Source organism: Micromesistius poutassou (genome assembly GCF_964030765.1).
Source record: "Micromesistius poutassou genome assembly, chromosome: 5".
Lineage (NCBI taxonomy): Eukaryota > Metazoa > Chordata > Actinopteri > Gadiformes > Gadidae > Micromesistius > Micromesistius poutassou.
The window spans coordinates 20,886,637-20,908,051 of record NC_140275.1 but is presented as its reverse complement, the minus strand read 5'-3'; the positions used below and the strand labels follow the sequence as shown (position 1 = coordinate 20,908,051).

Sequence of the window (21,415 nt, the reverse complement as noted above, 5' to 3'; positions counted from 1 at the left end):
CTGTTTATTAAAAAAAACTACTTGCAACTTTACCATGTGTGTCTCTCCATAAACAAGAAATTTTGCGTTCACGCATTAGGCAGCACTCTCTTATATTAGAAAATAGTCGTTTGTGATGACTCCCCTCTGTATATTTGCAGATCAAATAGAAAATACCCTTTTCATCATTGTTAAGAAAGCACTTGTGCTTCGGTCAGTACAGACCAATACAAGCACAGTGAATCACCATACAAGTACTCTTATCTAAAAGATAATACTCTTTATTATTAAAAGATAATAATAATAATCTTTGGCAGAATCGCCACGAGGAAGTAATTTTGCCAAATGATGATAGACACTGTCATCACCATCGACTTTAATGCACTTGAAGAATGAAACAGGTTAAGTCGCTGCTTATTTTACGTTGTTTTGTATGTTTGCTCTATCATGAGCACTTTGTTGAATAAATACATTTGGCCATGGTTGGATATTTCTCATCTGCTATCACCATTGTTTGTATGCGTCTCCTAGTTGTGTAATTAACATACTGTTTGAGTTTTGGGCTTTAAGCCATAGTAAAATACTCAGATAATCTTAATTTGAAGGTAAATAATCAATCACACGAATTACCTGATTCTACTCAACCGACCGTTTTATATTATTTCTGTCTGGCTCTTGTTCAATGGTTAGATTAAAAACTGAAATATGAACATTAAAACATTAAAACAGACATTTACAATCAAAGACTTATTTTTTTGGGCCGCTAAGAATGTCCTCTTGACGAATAGTGTCATTGTTTATGTAGTGTTTTGTAGTAGGAGTGGGAAGACAGGGAAATCTGTTTAGAGTGCCTTATTTTATTTATTAAACTATCGATATTTGGCACCGGTGTGTCGATTCTCGCATTGCAAAAAGAAGGGTGACGATATATTGTATCGATATTTTGTCCCAACTCTAGTGTAAAGTCAGAGCTAGCTTTGGCACTGCCCCAAGAGCTAGAGGGGGGCCACGGGCCGCCCGCCCATGTCCCAGACGATGGCCTAATGAAAGTGTATGCTACTGTTGATTAACAATTGCATGGGCTGGAGTTGTCAAACTGAAAGACATTTGTGAGTTTTTCATGAAATAAAGAAAAGGATGTGGATAGCAACGGGACCCACGGCAGAGGGTCTTTAAACAACTGAGTGTCTTTCTTATCCATGTTATAATTGCCGTGAGTTGGGATTTGAGCATATTGATAAATGCTTGACCTGCCTGGATTGTTTTACTCCGTTTTATAAATGTTGATAAGAGTATTAAAAACTTGAAAAATTCCCTTTACGGGGCATTTTGAACAGATAAAAAAAAGTAATTATTAATTTGCGATTTATCACGATTAACTATGGAAAGTATGCGATTAATCGCGATAAAATATTTGAATGACAGCACTAATTTATATAAATAAATATATATTTTAAATATAATATTATTGACTCAATGGAAACAATTCCCTACCTTCAACACGTCTTCCACAGTAAATGTTAACACTAACCCTATATGCGCACCAGCACCTAATGTTAACATGAAGGACAGGATGAGTTCAATGCTGGTGCTATTGAAAAAAACAAAAACGAATTAATTATATATTATTGTTATATTATTGTTTTCTCCATGAACTGTATGTGGAATGCTACAGTTTGAGTAGCATGCTATGATCTCATCTCATCACAGGGTGGTTCGAGATCGTATCAATTGCTAAATACATTCACTTATAATTATTTTGTAGGCCTACCCCACATTTAGGGGCCAAGCTTGTGCAGAAAGTGCAATCAACATGTGAATATGAAATGCTAAAATGAAAAGAAGCTACGCTTTACCAAAGCCAGAGGTACGGATGCATTCATATAAGGCACACGCCGCGAAGGGATGGTTGACACTTGGTCAGGTATATACTGTTTTTGTTATTATCCATAAAGCGGTTACGCTTCGCTTCACCACAAGGGGGCAGAGTCCTCCTAGGAGCAGGGTACTGAGTGCGCTACGGTAAACAAACTGAATTGTGGGTAACTTCTACTTCCTGAATATGTTTTGTCAGTCAGCTGTTGGAGGAAACTTTTGACACATCTTAAATTAAAAAAAAAAGAACTTTTCAAGAATAACCATTATTACATGTAACGTATATCCAACTATATTCGAGTGCACCTGATATTCACTGGGGACTGTACTTGAAACTATAAGTAAAGCCTCCATAAGCATCTGACGGAATGAGTTTGAACGAGCACTCCTTGCAGGCGCTGTCTTGGAGAAAACTTTACTTGAGTAGAGCAAAACTGAAAGCTACGAGTCGTACCTCTGCTCTTTTGTCAGGTTTCGCCATGGTAAGTATCCTATGCACGCATGTCGTCGGGCGTTGAAGGGGCAGTGTGTTATTTAAGTCTTGTTTAATGCATTCAATGAACCGCTACATCGACTTGTGACGCCCTTAGTGGCCAGCATGGCTGTACCCACCACGTCCTGCAGTGGTAGACCTCAAGTGACAACATGAGGATCCATACGATGTAATAGCATTATGGCAGAGAGATGATGCCTGGTACAGACTGACCAATACCTATTCATACTCGACTTGATTTTGATATTAGTATTGTTATAGGATTTAGAGGATTGGTCAAAGATCCTCAAAACTGGGTGAAGCAATCAAAACAATCTACTGGCAAGTAAACTAGGGACACATTTCTTGTGTCATTAAATAAAGATTTAAGTAAAGCTTTAGTCATTCATACCAGCATAACCAGCCAAGCAATAGCACGGGGGAGTCCAGATCGTTGAGTGAGAGTTCTTAGAATATCACAGTTCACTGTCGTTGGACTACTTGACTCTTCTGTCTAAACCGTTTTTTGTACCTGTCAGGTTGCCATGGTGGAGGTCCAGCTGGAGCCCACCCACGTGTACCCCCCGGGGCTCCTCATCGCCTTCAGCGCCTGCACCACCATCCTGGTGGCTGTGCACCTCTTCGCGCTCATGATCAGCACCTGCATCCTGCCCAACCTCGAGGCCGTGAGCAACGTCCACAACCTCAACTCGGTCAACGAGTCGCCGCACGAGCGCATGCACCGTCACATCGAGCTGGCCTGGGCCTTCTCCACGGTCATCGGCACGCTGCTGTTCCTGACGGAGGTGGTGCTCCTGTGCTGGGTCAAGTTCCTGCCGCTGCGGCGCCCGGAGGACAAGGACGGGATCAGCCCCGGCGAGGCGGCCGCCATCGCCTCCACGTGCATCATGGTCCCCTTCGGCGTGGTGTTCATCATGTTCGCCATTCACTTCTACCGCACGCTGGTCAGCCACAAGACGGACCGGCAGATCAAAGAGCTGGAGCGTGTGATCCAGCTGCAGAACCAGCTGGACCACGGGGGCGAGGCGGGCGACGACCTCCAGGGATCGGTCCACTTCCCCATGGTTTAGAGGAGGGGGCCGAGCCCAAGACTTGTGGGATGTAGTCATATAGCGCAAAAGGAAAAGGTTTTATTCTCTACTTAATGGGGGATGAGTGGTGGTGTTTTTAGTTTCACTGGTTTTGAATTTTTTTAGCTTGCATGTTCACTGCTCGTCCTCCCCACTTTGTATCTCATCAGGTCTCGGTTATGAAGGTGATTGTCGCTCGACTCGTGGTCGTCTGCTGTGAGGCTTATCTGGGAACTGTTACAGGACCGCCGTGTGATTGTTGTATGTTTTGGAAATACCATTAAGGCTTAATTCATAGTAGAGGTAAAGGGTCAAGTTAGTCTGCAGGGTCAGGGTTAGGGTAACTGCTCTTCCGGCACTGGCAGAAAGCCCAGGGAGACATTTGATTGGGTGACGCTTTTGTTTGGTGCCACTTTGCATTGTGGCCACAGTAAGACTACTGTAATGACAGACTGCGTTGTGGTACTGTATCTGTTACATAACATTTACTTTGGGTCGTTTCTTCTCTCTACTCGCATGGAAACTGCATGGATATTGTAGTTGAAGTGAGGGGCGAATGTGAATGAAGCTTCAGGGGTAGATACATTTAAGTTATAGTAAATTAGAGTATTTACCCTTTATTGGTGTGGATATTACATTATTTATAGGACGGGATTCTCCCATTTTGCCAAAGAGATCTTAACCACAAATTGCCATGTTCCTTTTAGGGTGCACTCACACTAGGCAAAGTGTCCCTGTACCGGTTCAAGTACGGTACCCCCCCCCCCACTGTGCCGCTGGCCTTTGCTCACACTAGGCAATCTCAACTGGGCCTGAGTATGGTTGCCTCTTGTATATAAAGGTTGTGTATCCGTGCGTGTGCGCGTGTCGGCTCATTGGCATCTGTACCGTGGCCTGAGCACACCTCTCCGAAGTGTACTGAGGCCACGGAATTTAACTGTACTTGAGTACGGATGGCGTGCTCACACTAGCCAAACGATCTAGACTTTAGGGGGCAAACGTACTCGGGCAACGGTACAGATGGCCTAGTGCGAGTGCGCCCTAATTCAAGTCCAGTACTCATAATTAGGTCATAATGTTGTTCTTCAACAACACAGGGCTACTGAAAGGATATGGATATCCTAAGCACATTGTCCTTCCAGTCATACTGTATAGGAACTTTTGTTACTGTAAATGTCCCTTGGTTATTGCAAACAATGGCAGCTTGTTTATATTTTAGTGTTTTGTTATCACGCTGCGATGCAACATCAAAGTCACCCTGCTGTGTTAGGCAGCTAGAAGAGGAATGAATGTGGAATTGCTTCATATTAAGGGCTGCAACAAATGATTGTTTTCATAGTCGATTAGTCTGAAAGATAATTTATGATTTCATTGATTAATCTAGGCACATATAAAAGGTGACGATAGTCAAGCCCATGACAAGTTACCGGAGTGCAAAGTGATGTCAAAAGCCCTCCGACTAGAAAAACTCTAGTATTCATTTTAAATTGAATCAAATATTTAATTTACTGAAGCATTAAGCAGAACATATTTGATATTTGTACTTACTTAATTACATTTCATTAATCTTCAGTCGATCGATTAATTGCCTAATCGTTGCAACCGTGTGTGTGTGTGTGTGTGTGTGTGTGTGTGTGTGTGTGTGTGTGTGTGTGTGTGTGTGTGTGTGTGTGTGTGTGTGTGTGTGTGTGTGTGTGTGTGTGTAACCCTGTTGGATGCTGTTCAGTATATCTATCCATGCCTATAGGAGCGGGTTCGAAGTGTAATACAATCCATCTAGCTAAACTTGATCCACTTTCTACACTGAAGACTTTCAGTGCAAGGGGTACACCTCGGCATAGAAAGTATATATTTTTATACTCTTAAGCAGAAGGCACTTATTTTATTAAATTTGTGTCATTGATCATAATAAACAAGTGTTTACAAAATAACTAGTTTTTTAGGACTGCTGACATTTTAATTGATTAAGACAAATGCCAAACAACAATTGAATACTCTAAGGATAGTAAAAAACATAATTGAAGATTATAAGCATTTGCATTTAAGAAAATATTAAATCATTTTTTAAGTTTCGGTCTAGTTATATTTGTATTATTTGCAACATCCTAAAATACTTCTGCCTTACTGTGTTGTATGTTATTGGTTTTGCTGAATACTTATTTTATTAAGTGATACATCTTTCAAGTATTTGAAAGTATTCGCTATATCTATGTAGGCTTATTTTAAATGCATGGTGTGATATGTTGAATATTTTATTGCCCCTGTTAAATCTGATTACTTTTACGGTGCATATGTAGAGAATGATCTTTATTTTGCAAATGAGAGACAATTCTCAATATATAGACATCAATTATTTTATGTTTGGATTGTCATGTGGCTACAGTTTATACTTTTTACGTTTTTTTCAAACTTATAACATACTGCCCCTTGGACTGCTATTAATACGTATAGCAGATTTTTTTAACCCCATCATTTAAAAAAATGATTGTGCCAAAGACGCAAAGTTGATAAGAATATAAGAAAAATATGTACCACCATGAAGGTAGTCAGTATTTCCTATTTGTAATGAATCCATATTGTTTAGAGTATTTCACTTGTTAAAAAACAAATACAGATTTTGTTTTTATTTATGGGTTGTTTCTCACTTTTACTTTTATTCAAGTTTTATTTGGTGTTCAGCCTTGCGTCACATTACATCTTTGAACCTAAGAGGAACTTTTGTGAGATTGGTTGATGAAATTAAATAAAAGTGATGAATTTTGACTTTTACACAAAACTTAACATAGTATTTATGAATACAATGTTTACCTCATGACATTTGGCATTGTCTGTCATTGCTTTTTTTGCTATCAAGGATCGACCACAAAAAATGCTTACAGGAAGTTTGAAGGCACAAGATGTTACACGAGGAAATTGTCACATGTGACAAAATGTCAAAAATCGATGATCAGTTATATCCTCAGTCATTGAGTCCTATTTTTTTTATTGAAAACAAAGTCATCTATGCCTACATATGACCTACTGGCTCCTGCACATCATATATTGGCATACCAGTGCAGTCGTATAATAAAACAACGTTTCTAGTTTGAAGTTGTGAAATAATAAAGTATAGTATATATAATATAAAATCAATCGATAAATAATATAATCAGTAAATCACTGTAAGCTTTTTTACTAAACTCATGCTTAGGAGTGTGCCTGGATGCATCATACAAATCCTGGTTTACTGGTATGCCAACCAAGGTATGCTGGTGAAATGGGGAAACAGCCTATCCTCACCCTTCAGTGTAGGCAATGGGGTATGGCATGGGTATGGCTTCTGTCTCCAGCCCTGTTCAACCTATACATGGACAACCTGTCAAAGCAGTTGGGGAAGTGTAAGACAGGTTGTCTGATAGGGAACACTCTGTTAAACCATCTGATGTACGCAGACGATTTGGCTATTATGTCCCCCAGCACTGTTGCGTTCGTTCCAGCAGCTGTTGGATATATGCTCAGAGAATGGGGTTGAGTTTGACGTACAGTACAATGCAAAAAAGAGTGTTGTATTGATATGTAGGACCAAGGAAGATCAGAAGCTGCACTTTCCAATGTTTCACCTGTCAGGGCAATCCCTCTGTGTATCTAACTGTACGAAATGTCTTGGGCACATCATCACTGACAAGATGGAAGATGATGCTGACATGTACAGGCAGAGACGAATGTTGTATGTCCAAGCAAACATGTTAGTCAGGAAATTCCACTACTGTTCTGATGATGTGAAAGTAAACTTGTTTTGTGCTTACCGCAGCCCCGTTATGGATCAGCTACAAAAAGGAGACCCTGCGCAAACTTCAGGTAGCATACAATGACTGTCTGAGGATACTACTGAAAAAGCCCAGGAGTAGCAGTGCTAGTGAGCTCTTTTGTGACTCAGGGCTAAGCACTTTACAGGCTCTCTTGAGGAACCTGATGTTTAAATTCATGTCTCGACTTGATGAGTCACAAAACGGTATTATAATGATGCTCACAAGCCCCTGGTGCAGCTCATGGAAACATTGGTATGGGTGCCTTTTAAGACTCTCATGAATAAGAGTGTGTTTGTATGTGTTTATGTATCTGTTGTTTTATTTTTTTCCTCTTATGTTGTATGTCTTGCTATTGGGTCTAGAGCCTGTAATAAAGTTTATATATAATATATATGAATAAAATAATGAATTGAAATAATTCCATGTTCCCTGTTAAATGATTCATTGCACACTCTTTTACCGATAGGAATCCAAAACTGATCATTCACAGCTTTATCATTCCTCGGAGAATGTTATTGCTGAAGAAAATATATAAAAAACAATAGAAGAAGTGCGACATCTAGAGGATTAAGTAGAAACACTTTATTTGTAGGAAAATAAAACTGTATTGCTAAAGGTATTTATTTGATATAATTAACGATTATATACTTATATAGAAACTTATATAGAAAGAGAAATGTGGTGGACTTATTGTCCATAAGCTGTATTTTACCATTCATTTGTGCTCTTTATTCAATTAATTGTAGTGATTTTGTGTACATACCTAATATATTCTCATATTTTATTTTAGGTTTATTCTTGTATTTTGAAACTTTTGGTCCATTTAGTCTTATTTTCAGATGCTCCAAAAAGACTCGAAAAGCCTACTACATGGTCCACCCCAAACAGATGTGCCACGAAATTCCTCTTTATTATTGTCTGTTGTTGTTCATGGCAACATCATAGGTCCTAAATGTCCCTTGAGTCTCAAAGCAAAAGTTCACGTCACTCGCGGAAGGATCCATGCGCGCACCTGAACGACCGTAGCACGTCCCTAACATCGCAAATCACGAACGAGGAACATGCAGGTCCCTCCAAGGATGAAACCTTAGTCGAGGTAAGAACCTTTAAATGTTACTTTCTTTGTTTTGATGCAAGTTATGCGTTGTGTTACTTGTGTAACTTCGTCGAAATAACCCACGTTCATCTATTTTTAGTATGGAGGATACAGGTGATTCTCTCCATCACCTGTTGGGGCGTGTTATAATGGAGGACGTCGTTTACTCAGCACCGCCAACTCTAACGGATGGACTTGTTGTGACTCATTGTTGTTATCACCATGTGTGTGTCTGGTTATACTTTCAGGTTTGACGAATTCAATGGAAAGCGAACAACACAACATTGACAGAAAGAGAGCGCCTCAGCAGTGGCAAAGTTGCAAGCTCATTATAGACCCTTTGTTGACGAATGGATTGTATAAAGTATATCGCTACGATGGACAGTCTTTCAACATCCCCGTAAGAGTTTAATTTCATATTCAATCCATATTAATTAAAACATACGGTTGATAGTAAGCGTAGCAGGCCACAGTGGTGTCTAGTGCAGCGCGCTATTCCCACAGGCAGGCGCCGTTTCCACGCAGGAATAATAATAATAATAAACAGGCTGGTTTCCCTCTGAATAAGCAGGCTGGTGTACTGGTTTCCCTCTGAATAAGCAAGCTGGTTGACTGGTTTCCCTCTGAATAAGCAGGCTGGTTTACTGGTTTCCCGCAGGTGGACGACCTAGGAGTGTTCCCCGTGGAAACTGTTCGTGATCCTCGCATCTGTCGCCTGTGGAGCAACTGCACAAGCGCTGAGTTACCGATTCCTAAATTTAAGGTAGGAAAGTATTATATATTAGTCATTAATGCACGATTAAGAACAAGTTTAAGATTGTAATTCCTAATTTCTTTATGTTTCTGATTTTTGTTTAGATCGACGAGTGCTACGTGGGTCCAGTTCCTCCTAAAGAAGTGACGTTTGCCCGGTTAAATGACAACGTGAAGGAAGCGTTCTTGACCGACATGTGCAAAAAGTATGGTGAAGTGGACGAAGTGGAAATATTCTACAACCCCAAGACCATAAAGCATTTAGGGATCGGAAAAGTGATTTTTGACACCGTCAAGGCTGCGAGAGACACCGTGCGACACCTCCATGACACGTCAGTGATGGGCAACATCATCCACGTGGAGGTCGATCCAAAAGGTGGGTCTCACACTTCAACAAACCTGATGCTTTTCTTAAGTGGATATATTGTGATGTCCGACATTATATCTTCTTGTTGCGGACCAAAAAGACCATGATTTAATTTTAACCAGTTATTCCTAACCTCCCGCAGGTGAAAACCGGAAGCGTTACCTCAAGCTTCTAGTAGATGGACTTTATAGCCCTTGGACATTACCAGTGGGCAGCAATGAGCAAACCCTCCAAAGTCTCATTGACACTTTACCGGTAATTTGCTGTTTCCTTAAACATGTGATGTGAAAAACAAAAATTCTGTGTATTTATTCTAATAAACAATCAACAATACCACGAATAAATACATATTTTATATTACAATGGAATAGTATGTTTGTACGATATGGTTGCAACAGTCATTGCTAAATTCATAACATAAATGAATCCTTTGATCGGCTTACGTTATCCCACACGCTGTGTCTCAACAGGGCTGTAAACCTCCGGGAAGAGAGAGCTTCATCTGCAGCCCCACCAGCATCAGCACCCCTCTGTCCCTGGACACGGCCTACTCCAGCCTCTGCCCGGACACGCCTCAGAGCTTCGGCCTGACCCCTCGCTCTCAGGGAACCCCTCGCACCCCTTACCTCTCCGGGACCCCGCTCTCGCAGGACTCCTGCTACTCCAGCCTGCAGGCCACCCCCGTCCAGCAGGGGGAGCCCCCCCCCGCGCACGCCATCCACACCGTGTCCCGACGGGACGTCTATCGCAAACCAGCGAGGCACAACAGACCGAGCCGCAAAGCCTCCTACCTCAGCTGCCTCTTCAAAGACTTCCGCCCGCAGCCGCCGCTGCTGCCGCTCGTCAGCCGGACGCCGGGAGCGTCCGACCCATCCCTCAACGTCTTCCCTTCCAGAGCCCAGCGGGTCGTCGCCACCACCCTCAGTCTCAGCTACGGCGGCTCGCCGGCCCTCCTGCTGAGCGCCAACGGCTTCTCCGACCGGGACGACGGAGCGCTCTCCCCACCGGCGTTCCACCCGTGCGTCACGGAGCTCTCTCCGCCCTCTCCGGTCGCCGCCTCTCCGGGGGGGGGCCTCCGCGATGAGTCGGAGAGCCTGGACTCCCGCATCGAGATGCTGCTGAACAAGAGCCGCGGTGCGGACGACGCCTCCTTCTCCTGCTCCACGTCGTGCGCTGGAGGCGGTTCGGAGGGCGCGGAGGAACCGCAGACAGCCTCTTCTGCACACCGCTCTTCTCGATGCCGCCGGGCCTCAGACCTGGCGTCAGCGGACTTGGCGTGGACCGGCGCTGGTTCCCTGACCCCGAGTCGCCGTCCCGGGGCCGGCAGCCCGTCTCCTGTCCATGAGGACGAGGAGGAGGAGGAGGACGAGACGGTCCGGGCAGTGGCCTCCCTCCTGAGGGACACTCCGTCTCCCCTACTGTCCCCTCTCAGGAATGCAGGGAGGAGGGTGACTACTCAACCTGGCCCATCGGTGAAGGATAGGCAAAGATTCAGCTCAGAGGTAAGAGTCTCTGTGGAGGACGTTGTGCTGAAACAGCGGTATTGGTGTTACAGTAGTGACGACAGGATCCATTGCTGGTGGACGTCTTTAGGCCTAAAACAGCCACCGGTTTGTTCTGTTCTTCCTCTTCCCACTCACAGGATGGCTGTGTAAAGCAGGACCAGAGGAGCCCCGCGAGCAGAAGGTCTGCAGTGTTCACATCCAAAGGAACCTCCTCCTTCCCTGCTCCTCTCCCCTCCTTCCCTGGCACCGTCCAGACACCGCCCCCCCCCTTCAGGTTCCCCCTTCCCTCCATCCCTCCCTCCGTTCCCCTGTTCCCACTGCGCCTGCCCAACGGCACCATCCCCTTTCCTCCGCCCTGCTGGCCCCCGCCTCCCTCTCTGGGCCGGGGCTGTGGCGCCGCCAGACCCCCTCCGTCCATCCCTCCACCACCACCACCGCCACCACTCTCTTTGCTTGGACCACGCCCGACCCTTATGGCACCGCCCCCCCCCGCTGCTGCTGTGCATCCTGGGCACTCCTTCCCTTTACACGTGCAACCGCCCCAGCACCTGGGCGCGCCCAGCCTGCCGGGGCGGGCCAGCGTCCCCTGGGCGGGTCTGCCCCTGCCCCGCTTCAACCCCTTCATGCCTCCGCCAGGGTACGTGCCCCAAAGGGAGGACCCTCACAGAGTGACCGTGGAGAAGGTTTTACAGGTGTTCATGGGAGAGCTGTCGTCCATCATTAAGAAGGACATCACACGCAGAATGGTGGAAGTGGTGGCCTTCAAGGCCTTTGACACGTGGTGGGACGACCAGGAGCAGAAGTCTAAAGTAGGTTGTGTCTGCATGGGGTTTTATTGAGAAGACAGATGATGTAAACAGCAATGCATGTTCATTACCAATCTATTAAACAGCCATGCTAAGTAACATGAATGAAAGTGGTAATGCTATGGTGTGATTGTGTTTTTATCCAAGATGTTCGAGGTCCCTTTAAAGACAGGCTCAGGGAGACCTGAACAGAGGGCTAAACCAAAGAAGCCACTTTGCCCGATGATCGGCCGGCATAAACCAGTTCAACTGCCCTCCTTCAAGGTAGCATCCAACTGGCCTACTCACTGTAATGTCCACCCTACTGTGCGTTTACCCTGGCATCCCCATGGTGCTCCTGCTCTCATCCACCCCTCCTGCCTGTGTCTCCCCACCGTATGTCTTGTTTTGATCATGCTGTGGTTGGCTGTGCTAGCTCTTGCTTGTTTTTAAAGGTCCCATGACATGCCACCAGGTGTAGTGTGATTAGCCAGTACAGGCCGTTTTGAAAATCTGTCATGTTATGACATCACGGGTGGGCGTGTCCACCTAGATGTGTGACGGATAGATGAGCGACGTTTGCTACAGTCCACTGGGTAGGCTGGTCGACTGATCTATCCAGCACACGTCTAGGTGGACACGCCCACCTGTGATGTCATAACACAGTTTTTCGAAACGGCTTGTAACGGCTAATCACACCACACCTGGTGGCGTGTCATGGGACCTTTGACTCTAGATTGTTTCATGAATTGTAAGGCACCCTTGGGTGTCTTGAAAGGTGCCTTGAAATAAAATGTATTATTACTATTGTTATCCAAAACCACTCAGCGTGGCACGGAGCTGTCACAAAGTCAACACTTCTCTCTCTCTCTCTCTCTCTCTCTCTCTCTCTCTCTCTCTCTCTCTCTCTCTCTCTTACTTGTCGCAGGTGAAGAGGAAAGAATCCCTTGACCCCGGGACCTCAGAGGCCTCAGAAAACCCACGGCACACGTCACCTCCACACCAGCACACCGCTCCGCCTGACAGCACAGGTACCAGTACTACCAACTCCACACGACTCAATGTGAATGAGTGAATGTTGAATGAGTGCATGTTGAATGATTAAATGGTGAATGTTGAATGAGTGAATGTTGAATGATTAAATGGTGAATGTTGAATGAGTGAATGTTGAATGAGTGAATGTTGAATGATTAAATGGTGAATGTTGAATGAGTGAATGTTGAATGATTAAATGGTGAATGTTGAATGAGTGAATGTTGAATGATTAAATGGTGAATGTTGAATAAGTGAATGTTGAATGATTAAATGGTGAATGTTGAATGAGTGAATGTTGAATGAGTGAATGTTGAATGATTAAATGGTGAATGTTGAATGAGTGAATGTTGAATGATTAAATGGTGAATGTTGAATGAGTGAATGGTGAATGTTGAATGAGTGAATGTTGAATGATTAAATGGTGAATGTTGAATGAGTGAATGTTGAATGAGTGAACATTAAACCCTGTGACTCTCCATCACACACTCACACACGCGTATTAGAACCGGAGAAGGTACTCGATGGCGCCGGGCGCCGGTCGGAGGCGGCTGACGGGCGGAGCGGCGGCGGCGGCGGCGCGGCGCTGAGACGGAGGCACGCCCGGCCGCTGCTGCTGGACGACTCCGACGACGAGGCGGAGGAAGGCGGCGCCGCCGCCAAGTCCGAGGGAGACGAGACGCTCCACCGCGAGGAAGAGGAGCGTTCAGGAGCGGTCAGGGCCGCTCCTCTCACCCAGGTTAGAAGGGCCGTCGTACAACCAATCGTAAGCGGCGCGTGCGTCGTGACGTCACATCGTAAGGACCGCCTCTGAATCGGAAGCATTAGGAGCATTAGGAATGTTGATGGTAGTATTGGTGTTTCGACCATTGTTTTGTCATTAATCGTGAAATTGTTTGTCATTTTGGGGTGTCATTGACTGCGGTTACGTGGTCGGACCACATCGACTTATCATGGATTAAGCCATATAACGATGTTGCTACTCGACGGGGGGGCTGTCACTTGTCTGAGTATACATACATCGGATCAGATTGGAATAATGGTCGGAGACCTGGCTGACTCCGCTACGCTAGGTGGCGCTGTAGCCCTTTCAACAAGTGGTACTAGAGCCACTTCCGGTTCACGGCTACGTAAAAGCAACAACAAACTATCTGGCGGCATACAAACAAAGATGGCGTACGAGGAGTTTGACGAGGCAACAGTAGCGTACATTTTGTGCATTTTTCACTGTATACAAATGCATATGAGGGAACAAATGGAGCTTTTTGCTGCGGCGGCGGCGATAGAACTTCTGGGTGAAATCCCCGGTCGAAATTCTCAAGCATGTGCAGGACGCAAACTCCCGACAATATGATACGATCCAGTACACATGCAGGTAGATAGCCGCCTATGACCGGCTCAAGCCCAGCTATCCTATCGACTTCGCAAATCCGGTCCTGAGACGATCCTTTTGGCAAAGCAGATCGAATAAACCTGTTTACATGAATCCAATCTTTATTCAATACGTTCATTACACGATTATGCTCCAGCATGTAAACACAGTCATTGTTGTGTTTGACAGGGAAACCACCTCAGCGTTTCTCATGCGAGTCAAACAGCTTGTTTCAGCCTAGGTTGAGGTATATTTACGTTTAGTTTGTATTTGGAATTACTACAACTTAAAAATCCCATGATGCATTCTGATGTATTGTATTCACAAATCAACCCCTAATGTCATTGTGAATGTATAAACTGATTCAAAGTTGAAAATGCATGTGTATGTTGTATCCATGTCAGTGTCACACAGATGACCATGATGAGATGGAGAACCAGGATGTACAAAGGCAGACGGAGAGTGAAGAGGTCATCCTCTCCAGTGCTGAGCGTTTCTCAGACAGCGGTACGTTATCAACGTTGTAAAGATATACTGTAGGATTACATGACCCTACACAAGCCTTTGTAATCTCTTCAATCAAGAATCAAAAACTTGAAAATGCTTGTGGGATCCTGATGCAACGAGAGAGGTTCTCCATCTTAGCAGGGTGAGTGGTGGTACGAAAGACACAACCGGTGTCATTACCATCTCTAAAGGTAGTAATGGTCAGGTCACAGGCTCACACGTCACCGGTTCTCAACCAATAGAAAGCCAGCAGGTATCGTGTGCTGAGCGTACACAGAACTTCACCTAGGGGTCAAATGACCTGTCTCCTACATTTATGCAAGACCACAAAGGGAAAATGATGCTGTTTAGTAAGTGATCTGGTTGAAAATATATAACGATAACTATTAAAAAAATACAAAACAAATCAAAAAGTATAAGAGACTTCAGATTACTGCATAAAAAAGCTTTATCAACACTGACCGTGATCTAATTGTTAACAGTCATCAAATTATTAATGTTATGCACTTCATGGTGATGAAGCGCAATCCCAGGATTATCAGCCTTCACACTACAGTAGTGCACTGAAATAGATTGAACACAAACAACTCAATACCCGTCCTCTCCGGATGTTTTAGGCGTTTGCCTTGGTATCGTTTCAGTATTGGTATCTCAATATTTACGCAGGTATCGAATCCAAGTCATAATTTTGATATTGTGACAAAACGAATTGGCATCCATTCCATTCCAAACGAGTATGTAGAAGCTCCCATAGCTGTGATTTGAACTGCACATTGCAAACAAAGACTCAAAACTGGATTTGTTTGTTTGTGTGCACTAATGGAGATAGCTACCAAGCAAGGGTAGTTCTTATGCACTTCCCTGTGATGGACAGAACTCAGATACAGCGGTGGTATCTGAGTTCTGGTCTTAGAAAAACCAACCAAATCCTTAATCAAAATGTTGACATCAATTGTGAAAATAAAGCTTACTAAGCCTCTGACGAATGCCCTATCATCAGCCCACCTCAGTTGTTAAGGTGGGCATGTACAGGTCATGCTTCAGATATAGAACAGTGGTCCTGCTGATCAGCCCTTTAGATACATACAAACTTACCTCTGCAGGGGCTAATCTCTCTCTTCCCTCCCACCCAAGAGTCTCTTTCAGAGGTGTGCAGCAGCTTCTGGGAGGACAGTGATGGCTCCTCAGTCTCGAGCTCCTCAGTCTCCGGCTCTGAGAGCAACGAGGCCTCCTCCTCCGACTGCGACCTCAATTCTGAGGAGGAAGACGATAACTGCAAAGAGCCGGACAGCGATGAAGGCTACATCGTTATATCGTCGGACGAGGAGGGGATGGACCCGGTGAGGTCCCCTGCTACCCCCCGGACCCCCCGGACCCCGCAGACCCCGCAGACCCCGCTCACCCCGGGGGCCAGGCCGGAGCCGACCGGCCTGCAGGACTGGTACGAAGGTCTGGAAGGAGAGAGTCCCGGGAAGGACCAATACACGGACCTGCTGGACCCGCTGCTGGACGACTACCCAGCAGGCCCGCACCAGGGCCCTCTCCGGTCTGCCTTCATGCAAGGTAAAGAAGAAGAAGATCACCAGAGAACGTCATTTCAGCATGTTCCAATATGGACACTTTCTTCAACATATCAAGATCTAAAGTATAATCTTTTGTAAATGTATGTATTAGGGATGTCACGATACCAGAAATTTAGTAGTCGATACCAATACCAGTGAAATTCCACGATTCTCGATACCCAATAAATCCCATGTACTTTATTTATTAAAAACACGCGCACACGCACGCACACATTCACCGCCGCACCCACTACAACCTGCCGATCTTCAATCAAAACAACAATCAAGTAAGTGATGCCGAACGCAGTCGTACCATGCGTGTTTAGAAGCGCAACATTGAAACGGGTCCCGTCTGAAACAGTTGCGCGGCGCAGCGTTCCAAACGCAAAGTACTTCCAGACGCGACTCTTGTTATTCTTTTTATCGACGAGTCGAGGTGGAGCCGTCGCACTCGCTGCAGCTGCCGTCTTCCATGTTCCCGTGTAGGTGTATATGCTGCCCACGTGACGTCCAGAGGAATTGCATCCTCGGTACCTACGGTACTAAGAAAAACGAGTACCGTCACGTTTTTTGAATTTTGGTATCGACTTGGTACCGAAGTATCGGTTCTCGTGACATCCCTAGTATGTATATTTTTTAAATCACTGCAGGGATGGAGGCAAACTTCGACCTACCGATGGACAGCCCGGAATGGAGACCGGACTCACCGGCGACCCTGGAGACCCTGCGGCCCCCCACCCCGACCGGCTCCCTGGGGTACGGCGACCCGGACCTCCTGGTGGGGGGGGGCAAGCCGACGCCCCCTGCTGCTGCCGCCGCCGCCGCCGCCGCTGCGGAGGCGGCCGAGCGGCCACGCACCCCCGGTTGCGGCGTCGCCGGGGAGGACTCTGCAGACGAGTTCCTCGCTCTCCCTCTGACCGGACGCCTGGTGGCCCACCCCCTGCTCTCCCCCTCCCCCTCCCCCGAGCTGCACGCCTCGGACCCCACCGACCAGGACCGGCCCAAGACCCCGGGGAGGGAGGAGGGGAGAGGGTGGGCTCGGCTGCATGCCTGCGCAAGGGTCCCGGCCACACCTGGAGGAGCGGCGAGTCCTTCCAAAGAGGTCACGGCCGCCGTGTTCAGCCCCCTTCTGTCCCTGTGCAGCCACCCCTACGTCAGAACTCCCAGGACCCCCGGCAGGGACATAGTCCTCCGCCACGGACCTCCCGCCCACAGGAGGAGGAGGAGAGGGCCGACGGGAGGAAGGGGTGGTCTGCCCTCTGGGGGGTCTCCTCCTCCCCCCCGCCGCTTTCTCCCAGACTCCTCAGCGGAGACCCAGGCCTCCAAGTGCGCGTGGGTCGCCTTGGCGGCCGCCTCCAGGCCTCTCCAAGGGCTGGAGAACATGCCCGGGCTCCTGCGCCAGGACGGCCAGAGGGAGGCCGGCCGGGAGAGCGGGGAGCAGTGGAGGTGGCAGAGGGAGAGGAGGGAGAGGAGGGAGAGGAGGAGACGGTGGGTGCGCCAGCGGAGACGACAGAGGTGGTCTGAATCCTCTCCCTGCCGGTCGCCCCCCTGGTCCCGGTCCCGGTGCGAGGAGACGGAGGTCCTCCACGACGTGTGGCGGGAGGGCCTGGATGAGGAGGACGCTCGCCTCCTGCTGCTCTCCCACCAGAGGCTGCTGCGCCGGGACAGCGGGCTGGGCTGGCTCAGTGACACCCTGTGGGTGCCTCACCCCCATATCCTTTAAAGATGTCATTTCACAGCGGGGTTGATCGATGGCATTGTTTCTAGAGTTCTATAGATATAAAATGTAATCCCCTGGTTGCAAGAACTCAACAACAATATGAACTTGGGTTATTTGAGTTCATATTGCATACACCCGCCCACCCCAGTGACGTTACACGTTAGCCGTTTCTCAATTCGCGTTCTCGTGTGTTCTCGTGTGTTCTCGTGTACTTGCGTTCTCGATAAACGTCATCAGTGGTGGCCCAAGCACTGTTCCAATTCCAAGTACGCGAGAACGCGAGTACTGTCGTAAAACCCGGAAGTGTTCTCGATGCGTTCTCGATGAGCCCGTTCTACCGAGGACGCATCGGAGGTGACTCGTGTGGACTTGGGACCGTTAAATATCCCAGAATGCATCATCGAGTCCGCTGCTGTTCCAGTGTGCAGAGTGCGTACTCGCGTTCTCGGAAGTCTGTACTTGAAAGTCCGGACTTGCCAAGTACGTACTTCCAAGTCCGCGAGAACGTAGTCCGCGTACTTGGTATTGAGAAATGGCTATAGACATCCTTGACTCCTCCACCACTGACCAGCAGCGCCCCAGGGGGCGACGAGGGCCGCGGCGCCGAGCACGCCACCGGCTGCGCCCGCAGCGAGGGCTTCTACACCATCAGCCGGACGGAAAAACTCAAGAACCGGAACGACGCGCGACTGGCCCCGGAGCCACCGGCCGCCAGCGCACTGGTATCTGAGCTGCTGCATGTCCGCACGTTCACACAGAGCGCTGCTACAGCCGGGGCCACTGCTCCTGGGGCAGGTTGGGTTTAAAGGCTGCGTGTTTTGTTTTCCCCCCCCCCCCTCCAGGGCTTCTCCACGTCAGCCCATCCCCAGAGCTCGCTGAGGGCGGGCTCCGACTTCCGGTCGGAACAGCGCCGCCTGCTGTCGTCCTTCAGCTGTGACAGCGACCTGGTCAAGTTCAACCAGCTGAAGGTCAGCGCACAGATCAGACGGCAGCAGAATGACCCAAAGTCGTCTGATAGCAGTGTTGTTGCCCCCTGCACTACACGTTCATTTGCATGCAGTTAACCAAAGTGCCACTAGTTAGAAATTGCCATTTTCTCCACTGATTATTTTAACACAAATTATTGCAGTGGAAAAAGTTAGATAGAAAAGGTTTAGACACAACATCTTGTACACAATACTCCCCATTATGTGTTCATATCTCTCTATGTCTCTGTCTCTGTCTCTCTCTCTCTCTCTCTCTCTCTCTCTCTCTCTCTCTCTCTCTCTCTCTCTCTCTCTCTCTCTCGCTCTCTCTCTCTCTCTCTCTATTCGTACCTCAGTTCCGCAAGAAGAGGATCCGTTTTGCCAGGAGCCACATCCACGACTGGGGTCTCTTTGCCATGGAGCCCATAGCAGCAGACGAGCTGGTCATTGAGTATGTGGGCCAGACCATCAGACAGGTGAGACTCACCTGTCCCTCGCTTCAACAACTAGTCTAATCTTATCTAGACTAGATCTTAGACAACTTCCTTAATCCTCATATAAGGTAAAACGTATGATACAACAATATATTTTTTCTTTCTATATATACAAAGTATATATATATACACCAACACATTAGCATTTCTAACCTAATACTTAAAACAGATCTTAAGCCATCTGCCAAAATAAAGACCAACACCCAACTGTAGAATATCAGCCCAAGTTGGCCAACACATAATCAACATGCCCGCCAACACAAACCATGAATTGTAACAGCTAAATACAATCATTCATAACCGTGGTAACCCTTAACCGTAACCCATCCATACACCACCTTAGTCCCCAGCCTCTTGTTATAACAGAAAGGGCCTCAAGTCATTTCAGAGGAACCCCCTTAACCTTATCTTAGTCCCCCTCTCCTCCATTATATCAGACTGGGCCTCAGGTTGGTTCAGAGGAACCCCCCTTAACCTTATCTTAGTCCTCCTCTCCTCCATTATAACATACTGGGCCTCAGGTTGGTTCAGAGGAACCCCCTTAACCTTATCTTAGTCCTCCTCTCCTCCATTATATCAGACTGGGCCTCAGGTTGTTTCAGAGGAACCCCCCTTAACCTTATCTTAGTCCCCCTCTCCTCCATTATATCAGACTGGGCCTCAGGGTGGTTCAGAGGAACCCCCCTGAACCTTATCTTAGTCCCCCTCTCCTCCATTATATCAGACTGGGCCTCAGGTTGGTTCAGAGGAACCCCCCTGAACCTTATCTTAGTCCCCCTCTCCTCCATTATATCAGACTGGGCCTCACATTGTTTCAGAGGAACCCCCCTGAACCTTATCTTAGTAACCTCACCCTGTGTTTGATGAGCCCAGGTGATCGCGGACATGCGGGAGAAGCAGTACGAGGACCAGGGCATCGGGAGCAGCTATCTGTTCAGGGTGGACCAGGACACCATCATAGACGCCACCAAGTGTGGGAACCTGGCCCGCTTCATCAACCACAGCTGCAACGTGAGTGTTTATTATTCACATACACGTATACATACTAGAGGGGCAAGTTGAGGAATTGGCCCGGGTTCTTGCATGCCATCCTAATCATTTTGTTCAGGTTTGGTTTTGCATTTCATTTAATGCCATTGTAGCATGCCCGCCAAAATCCTAAACGTTTTTTTCTTATTTTTCTTGTTGTCATTTGTTAGATTATTCTATTTAAATGACATATGTATGAAATATGTGTGTTATTATAGCCTATATCTACACCACTGTATTTGTTATTTATGTTCACATGCCTCTATAATCTGCCGTTGTCGTATTTCAGCTGGGCTGTGTTTTCATTTCCATTATGGTTTGCTTAAAAAAAGAAAGCCTATCATGCTATGAAGTCAAACATTGATTACCCATATTGCTGTTTGGTTCATTCATACAAATGCATGAGCGATGATAGGCTGCACTGGTGTGCGCTAACCCTACCATGTTATACCATTGGTATAACATGTAATGCACATATAATGCAATTTGTTAGTCATGAGAACAATGGTCTATTTAAAGAGTTACAGGGAACGGTCATTGTACGACACACCAAACTGTCCTTCTGCCCCTCAGCCCAACTGCTACGCTAAGATCATCACGGTGGAGTCCCAGAAGAAGATCGTCATCTACTCCAGGCAGCCCATCGCCGTCAGCGAGGAGATCACCTACGACTACAAGTTCCCCATCGAAGACCAGAAGATCCCCTGCCTGTGTGGGGCCGACGGCTGCCATGGCACCCTGAACTAGCCTGTCCTGGCACCCTGAACCAGCCTGTCCTGGCACCCTGAACCAGCCTGTCCTGGGTGGCCGTCCGGGGCGCCGGCTGCAGTCAACACGGGGTCCTGTGTAAATCCGGTGTTGGCTTGACAGATGGACAATTCTAATACAATTCAGGGAGAAGTTACAACTTTATACTGATCATTTTTCCTCCTGACAGGAGCATAACCCTAAAGCCTTCTGGAAGGTCAGGAGGTTATGCTCCAGAATTAAATGATTTAGAATTAAAGGATTTGGAGTTAAAGG

At 46.8% G+C, this 21,415-nt stretch overlaps 2 protein-coding genes across 2 annotated transcripts; both read left to right on the top strand.

Annotated features, from left to right (window-relative positions):
• The first annotated feature begins 2,049 nt into the window (after window positions 1-2,049).
• Window positions 2,050-6,182, top strand: orai1a (ORAI calcium release-activated calcium modulator 1a). The gene is made up of 2 exons (XM_084467883.1): window positions 2,050-2,336; window positions 2,866-6,182. Exons 1-2 carry the CDS (start codon window positions 2,223-2,225, stop codon window positions 3,415-3,417), a joined length of 666 nt encoding a protein of 221 aa, XP_084324009.1. The 5' UTR covers window positions 2,050-2,222; the 3' UTR covers window positions 3,418-6,182.
• A 2,381-nt stretch (window positions 6,183-8,563) lies between these two features.
• Window positions 8,564-21,139, top strand: LOC311343358 (histone-lysine N-methyltransferase SETD1B-A-like; the record flags this gene model as incomplete). Its single annotated transcript, XM_084468221.1, has 18 exons — window positions 8,564-8,701; window positions 8,960-9,064; window positions 9,160-9,430; window positions 9,564-9,676; window positions 9,892-10,923; window positions 11,064-11,735; window positions 11,880-11,996; window positions 12,718-12,742; window positions 13,250-13,482; window positions 14,520-14,622; window positions 15,757-16,185; window positions 16,835-16,962; window positions 17,068-17,879; window positions 18,476-18,626; window positions 18,747-18,872; window positions 19,226-19,345; window positions 20,237-20,374; window positions 20,966-21,139. The coding sequence occupies 18 exons, from the start codon at window positions 8,564-8,566 to the stop codon at window positions 21,137-21,139; spliced, it is 4,887 nt and encodes a 1,628-aa protein (XP_084324347.1).
• Between the last annotated feature and the right edge of the window lie 276 nt (window positions 21,140-21,415).

Excerpts from the sequence above, each read along its gene's own strand:
- orai1a (XM_084467883.1), top strand. The coding sequence starts at position 2,223 with ATGAGTTTGAACGAGCACTCCTTGCAGGCGCTGTCTTGGAGAAAACTT. Across the intron at positions 2,337-2,865 it reads TTTTGTCAGGTTTCGCCATG|GTTGCCATGGTGGAGGTCCA; the intron begins GTAAGTATCCTA and ends TGTACCTGTCAG.